This window comes from Theobroma umbraticum, unplaced genomic scaffold, assembly GCF_002168275.2.
Source record: "Theobroma umbraticum cultivar Fairchild unplaced genomic scaffold, ASM216827v3 scaffold_50.0, whole genome shotgun sequence".
NCBI classification, from domain to species: domain Eukaryota; kingdom Viridiplantae; phylum Streptophyta; class Magnoliopsida; order Malvales; family Malvaceae; genus Theobroma; species Theobroma umbraticum.
Genome location: NW_018397261.1, coordinates 1,359,046 through 1,365,925, shown reverse-complemented (window position 1 = coordinate 1,365,925; position 6,880 = coordinate 1,359,046). Strand labels below are relative to the sequence as shown.

At 35.0% G+C, this 6,880-nt stretch overlaps 1 protein-coding gene across 1 annotated transcript; it reads left to right on the top strand.

Moving 5' to 3' along the window:
* Positions 1–597: 597 nt before the first annotated feature.
* On the top strand, positions 598–6,550 carry LOC110418664 (HNH endonuclease). The gene is made up of 4 exons (XM_021431448.2): positions 598–1,036; positions 2,730–2,768; positions 6,096–6,180; positions 6,271–6,550. The coding sequence occupies exons 1-4, from the start codon at positions 659–661 to the stop codon at positions 6,351–6,353; spliced, it is 585 nt and encodes a 194-aa protein (XP_021287123.1). The 5' UTR covers positions 598–658; the 3' UTR covers positions 6,354–6,550.
* The last annotated feature ends 330 nt before the right edge of the window (positions 6,551–6,880 follow it).

Here is a 6,880-nt window from a genome sequence, read left to right as displayed (position 1 = left end):
TTCCAAAGAAGCCAAATTCCTCCTGAGAAATCATTTGCATCCACTCTATATGATCTATCGAACCCAAGTGATCCTATAACTCTATTAGCATGAACGCCACTAATTCTGAGCTCCGTTAAAACTAAGGTAGAGAATTGGTACTGCTGCCAATAATCTTAGTTAATCTATCAAACCCTGTATCGCCCGCACCTTGACAATTCCAAACCAACAGCCTTAATTCCATCCGTTAACAATTAAATAAAGGATAAACAACAGAGGATTTACAAGCCATCTTCTTTCTCCGCTCCCAATGATGCTAACCTTACCGGATCACGTACCAAATCATTGGACAACTCAGAATCCAGTGTAGTCATGGTGTTTAATGTGCTAGGATTATTCTCATCCAGTAGATTCCAAAGGACGACAAACTGCTTGCTCGGGACCTTACGTTGGGACCGTGTCTTTTTTAATAAGGGAGGTCCTGTGCATTCGGACCATGGGCCTTTCATCGGGTAGTCAAAAAATTATTTAAATAATTTAATTTTTTAAAAATATTATACCTAAATTTAAGTTAAGAAATTGAAATTGTTTGCGTGGCAAATGACATTTGGCCAACATATAATACCCGAAATTAACTGGGAAGAAGACCAACCAAATCCACAACCAGAAAATCAGAAAAATGATAATACAAGGCAAAGACTCCAAGGGCAACAGACGAACTAGCTCCCGCCCTTCTTCTCCACCTCGTTCACGCTCATCAAGACTTACTCCACCATCAGCCTCTTTGCTCGACGGTGAACCGGTGACTGATCGAGAACGAAGCTCCACAATTACTAGTCTCTTTGAAGATCTCCAAATTTCACAAGATGTAAACTCTAACCCCAGGAGCTTTCCTTACAGCGTCAAACAACAATGTTGGGAAAAGGCAGAGAAGGTCAAGGGACGAGACCCAGATCGCTGGAGGCGAGACGCTGTTGGTAACATTGTTTTCAGGAAGCTCGTTGGTTGCCCTGGTTGCTTGTGCCATGACTATGACCATATCATCCCTTACTCCAAGGTGGTTTTTTCTTTCCCAAATTTTTTATCCTATGAAAAGTTGTGTTTTACTTTTCCTGGTTGCTGGAGGAGTTTTATGAATTGGCTTTTTTGGTGTCATTTCTACAGTTATGGTTTATGGTTTTTGATCAAGTTTGTGTCATTATTTGCGAAATTTTGTTTTGTGGGTATTGTTTATTTGGTTTTTTCTGGGGATTTTGTTGAGTGAATTGCTGTAATTAGTAAATCTTGTTATTTTTTTTTTTCTAATCCTAATAATGATGGACAATTCTATTTTGCATTAGCTTTGAAACTTAGAGGACCTTTAATTTGTGTTATGCCTGTATTTTAATTGCATTGTTTGAACTTCTCAGACAACTTATATTTCCCCTAAAAATTCAATTCTCTACTAATTGTTCAATAATGCTCCAGCAGAATGTTATTTGTGGGCTGATTTTAGGTCATGCACCTTACAATAAAGTGGAATATATTTCAAAAAATGGTTTCTTGATCTTCTCTAGTGAAACATAAATATTAAGCAGCGAAGAGAGGAAGAGAGATTGAAGATTGATGTTGATCTTTTGCTGCATTTCTTATGTGAAAATATAGCCCTGATGAGATTATAATGGCATATGCGATTACTCAGTAGCAAAGAATTCCATCACTATTCTAGTGCTGAGAGTGAATATAAAATTCTAATTGAGCACTTGCCACCTTTTTTCCATTTTTGAATGGTATTTCTTTACAGAACTAGAGAAAATTTTCTTTTGGGGCCGAATATTGTATTCTGAATTGCTCTTCCTGATGCAAAGCTGGAAGCTTGTACTGCAATCATTGCAGCACAGGAGGCAAAAAAATTCAGTTTCTTTTGGGTTAAGAATCAGTTGGTAGAAGGAATTTGGCTGATGAGTAGCAAAAATATAAAATTTTAAAAGGAAAAGTGCAAACTTGGTGTAGAGGCTTCTCATATTTTTTTTTTTTGAAAAGCAATTAGAGATGAGGCTTCTCATATTTAAGCAAAGATCAAAAGTTGGTAATAATGAGGCAGAAGCCATGGTAGTTGATGGGACTTGAGGATAGCAGCATGTGAAATGTCTGCCTGAGCTAGCATAGAGAAAATTTTCCTGCTTAAGCTGGCAGATTCATTCAATTTATAATTTTAAAATTCTAAATTGACACATACAAAAAGGTACAGAGGACCTTCTGAGCCCTAGTGGAAATTGAGGCTAATCTTAAGTTGTTAGGCCATATGCCCAAAAGTTTGAATACATGATTCTGTGAGCCCCTTCAAATATTAAAGGACGGCTTCCAGCTATTGACAAAGTTGTGTTTGAAGCCAAAATATTTCAACATAAACCTAGACTGGATGTGATGTGCCTCTATTCACTAGAGAACCCACTACATTGAGATCTTTTTGCTGCTTTCATTTTTCCAGTAATTGTAACTTTTTTGTGCCATACATATAGCCTCCTTTTGTGTCATGACCTTCATTTCTATTGTTTGCTTGGCTAAAGTTCAATATATGCATACTTAATAAATTGTCGTTTTCTCTTTCAAACAGTAAAGTCTCAAAGATTGTCCTGAATTTCCCACCTCTATTGAATTCCTTATGTTTCAAGTCTTCAAAGTTCTTGTAATATGCACGAAATCCCTCATATTTTTTGTGCTGGATCTGCTGCTTGATTCTTGATTCGAATTCTTTTCATGAATTTCAGGGAGGAAAAAGCACACTGGAAAACTGTCAGGTCTTACAGGTATGAGGTTTGTCCCTTATGGCATATTAAATTTTCATTTATCTTGTTTATTTTCCCTTGATTCTTAATGTGAGTCTGTTTTCAAAATTTTATACGACTGGCCAAAATAGAAATTTTATTTACTTTTGCATGGCAAGAATGTGCTTCAAGTATCAAGGTTAAAATTGTTAAGTATGATATTTTAGTTTAGCAGTCTCGTTGCTTCAGCTAATTTCTGTCTACCTAGGGTTGTTCAAAATGTTATAACTTATGTATTAAAAGAGCTCTGGTTTATACTCATTCTCTGGATTAACGGGAAAGCAGCTTCTTGCCTCTCAAATATGCTTCATTGACATGAATCACATGAAAATTATAATTTGCGGCCAAAGAGTCTCTTGGATTCTACCTCTACATCTTGGGACTACTATTTTACGTTTCTTTAAACTGGGTGCCAAAGACCCATTGGCTTACGTCTAGCCTGCCCTGGTTTTGCTTGCCATAGTGAAGCCTGTATGAACACCCCAGGAAAAAAATTATCTTCATAAACCATTGCAATGATGATCAGGTATTTTGAACTAAATATAGAGAAAAATTGTTTTGAAAATATATCTTTCCTGCCCCTACCTCAAGAAAATTTGCATGGCATGAGTAGCCATAGCACAGTTGAAATTGCCATTTTTTGGCCTGATAGCAATCAGTGGTGAAACCAAAAGTATAACTATATAGAATTGTTTTTAAAAATATATCTTTCCTGCCCCTACCTTAAGAAACCTACCTCAATCTTGCATGGCATGAGTAGTCATAGCACGGTTGAAATTGCCATTTTTTGGCCTGAGAGCAATCAGTGGTGAACCCAAAAGTATTAGTTAGTGGGAACAAAAAAAATTCTATTGTTCTTTAAAGGAGTTGGAATATAGGGTTGCTGGAAAGGTCAATCTGTTCTTTATTTAAAAATTGATTCCAGGCCACCAATGGGACATCAGTTTGGGGTTTCCAATTTAGAGATCTTAGGTTTAAACCTTGGGAAGTGTATGGATTATAGGATTGAGACAGCTTTTATTGTGTAGCCCAAGGCTTAGTGGTCATCCTTTATGTACCATGAAAAAGTGACTCCAATGTTTAGTGGGTCAATATTTTCTCTATCTATGATGTGATAACAATCGCTTTATATTAGTGGGTTCAATCTTTTAAATTATTGAGGACATCTGTTTAGCAACAAGGACACAAATAAAAATAAATCCAAAATTTTTTCAAATCAAGGCAATTGCCCAAAAATTGTTGTACATGGCTCTCCTTATGATGGAAATTCCAAGTGGTGTTGTATTTTAGGCTTTTGTCCAACTCTCCAAGAAGGCTTGAACACAAGTCTTTCTTTTCAAATACAAACACAACCACCTATTAATTCTAAAAAGATCTGAGAGATGAAAAAGCAATATTACACCCCTTTTCCCTTAATGTGCCTTCTTTTGTATGTTCTACAGGTACTTGCTTCCATTTTTTTTTTTTTTTTATTTAACACTTTCATTGAATTTAGGTGGTGTCTGGTATCAGGATTCAACACCACAATCCTAGGAATATAACAAGTGGGAATGACATTCCCTTGTTTGGTGAGGCAATTTAGCCAATGGGAATGTCATTCCCATTGTAACAGGAGGGAAAGTAACTTTCCTAATTGTTTGGGACAGTTACTATGGCCCTTTCCCCCGTGTTGCTATTGATGTGTCAAGCCACTCCATTTGTTGCCGCCTCTTCTTAGTTCAAATCTCACCAACCTTTTTGATGAAGAAGATGATGAGAAAATCCATAGAAGTAAAAGTAAGGTTACATTATCAGGGTTTTTAACTTTGTTAATAGAATTTGGTTTGCTTGTGGGGAAGAAAGGATCATTGTATTTACAATCAATCATGTTGACAAACTAGATCTAGCTATGATTCGAAAAGGAAAAATGGATATGCACGTTGAATTATCCTATTGCACCTTTGGAGGGTTGAGGGTGTTGGTAAAGAATCATTTGGATCTTGACTCACATACTTTGTTTGAAAAGATTGGAGCGTTGTTGGGAGAAGTAAACATGATTCCAACTAATGTTTCTGAGCATTTGATCCATAGCAGAGTGGGAGGAGATCCAAAGGCTTGCCTGGAGAGCCTGGTACAGGCACTTGAAATTGCCAAGAAGAGAAGGCTGAAGAGGAGGAAGAGGAAGCTTAACAGAAAGAAGAAAGAGTGTAATGCGTTTTCTCATAAGGAAGAAAAGTCCAATCAGGAGATTAATTGTTCCAAAAAACCTTTTTTAGCTTTTTAAAGAGGCAAAATTGTATAGGAATTTAGTAGAATAAAATATACATTTAGTAACTTTACATGTTTTAAAATTTAAATAATTAATATTTAAATGTTGTGTTATTCTTGTCATGTTATTATATATTGATTTAGGGTATAAAATTTAAAAACTTAAAAATTTACATAAAAAAACATGCAAGTGTATTAAACTTAATATTTTCATACACAAGGGTAATTTTGAAAATTAACACATTTTCAGTAAAGTGTTTGTAAATCAAATGCGGAAATGTTATCTTTTCAAAATTTTAATATGCACTTTTTCACATATACCAAACGTTGTAATGTTATCTTTCTAGTAATTACTTTCCCTGCAATTGCATTTCATTGGAATGTAGGACTGGTAAGGCACCAAACGCCTGCTTAGTTTCTGCTGGTTTGCATTGAGGTTGCTCGAAAGATGTCTGACGTGGTTGATCATTTCTTGATTTTTGTTAGACCTAAAACGGAGGGTTTAACTATATAACTAGAGAAGTGTTATCTTGCTGATGTTTTAGACATGATGAATGCTGTCTGATTTCTCGCATTGCAGATCAGTTTGGCCCTCTCGAAGTGGCAAATTGTATTCGGCAAACACATTGTGTATGGACATTTTGACTAAATGCATTTCCAAATCAATGTGCTGAGAGAACATGCCTTAAACATGATTTCTAGTTTCCAAGCCTTTTATACAATGATAGTTCTTAGAAGAGACAGCTGTATATGCGAAACATGCTAGTGCGTATTTGGCTGTTGAATCTTTTGTGGTTAAGTCTTCTTTGATCCACATTTCTGAGGATCTAAGCCTCATTTCTGGAATTAGAGATGTAGGGAAATCTGTATTAGAATGCTGGTTGCATTAAGGTGTATTGCGATGAATTGTTTCTTTGGAAAAATAAACAATTAAGATCAATACCGTTTGATGATTGAATAGTTTGAAATCACTCTGAATTTTTTTCCTTCTAAGTTTCTTAATAATACAATTACCTAACAATTTGGAAACTGATGTTTGGGATTTTGTCTCTATTACTTTAGGCAACCGTTAATCGATCAAAGGGAAATCGGACTGAGTTGTCTAGAGCTGATCTTATCCAGAGAAGTTCTTATTGCCGGGTTGCAGGTAATGCTAATAGTTTTGCAGGATAAATGGTTTTCTGATGACTACTGGATTTGCTAATTGGAGACTTTCAATTGTTTCATTGAACTTTAGGTCGTGACATGGATCTTATTGAACTTTCAGCCTATGGCAATGTGCGTCATACAGAGGACTCAGCGGGGTGTAGGATTCAATAATCAATGTCTGCTGTAGGCACTAGTCATAGTGTTGATTTAAGGATAGATAGTTATATTATTGAATTGATGCCCAAGGTCGAAGTAGTTATATTGTTGAATTGATGCCTAAGGTCGAAGATGAAATCCTAAGAGAACTTTTTCTTAATATTATGTAATTATCAGAATTTGAAGAAAAGGTATAATTTCCTCGTACTGAAGTTCGTTTGATTATATGTATGTATGTATATATATATATATATATATATATATATATATATATAGTTGACTAGTACTAGTATATTACAAGGGTAAATTTCACCCATGATCTCAATTTTTTTTTTATAACAATCCAGTGGATGTAGAGTCCATTTGATTTGACGTAAAATAACTTTTCAAAAATACTTTCAAAACTTATATTTATTTGAAAGGTAAAAAATTTATTTTAAATGTAAAACATTTTATGGATAAAGGGAAAAAATTTCAATTGATTATGTAAAATGTTTTACATCTATGAGAGGCATAAGATATTTTTTAAAGAACAAAAAAAA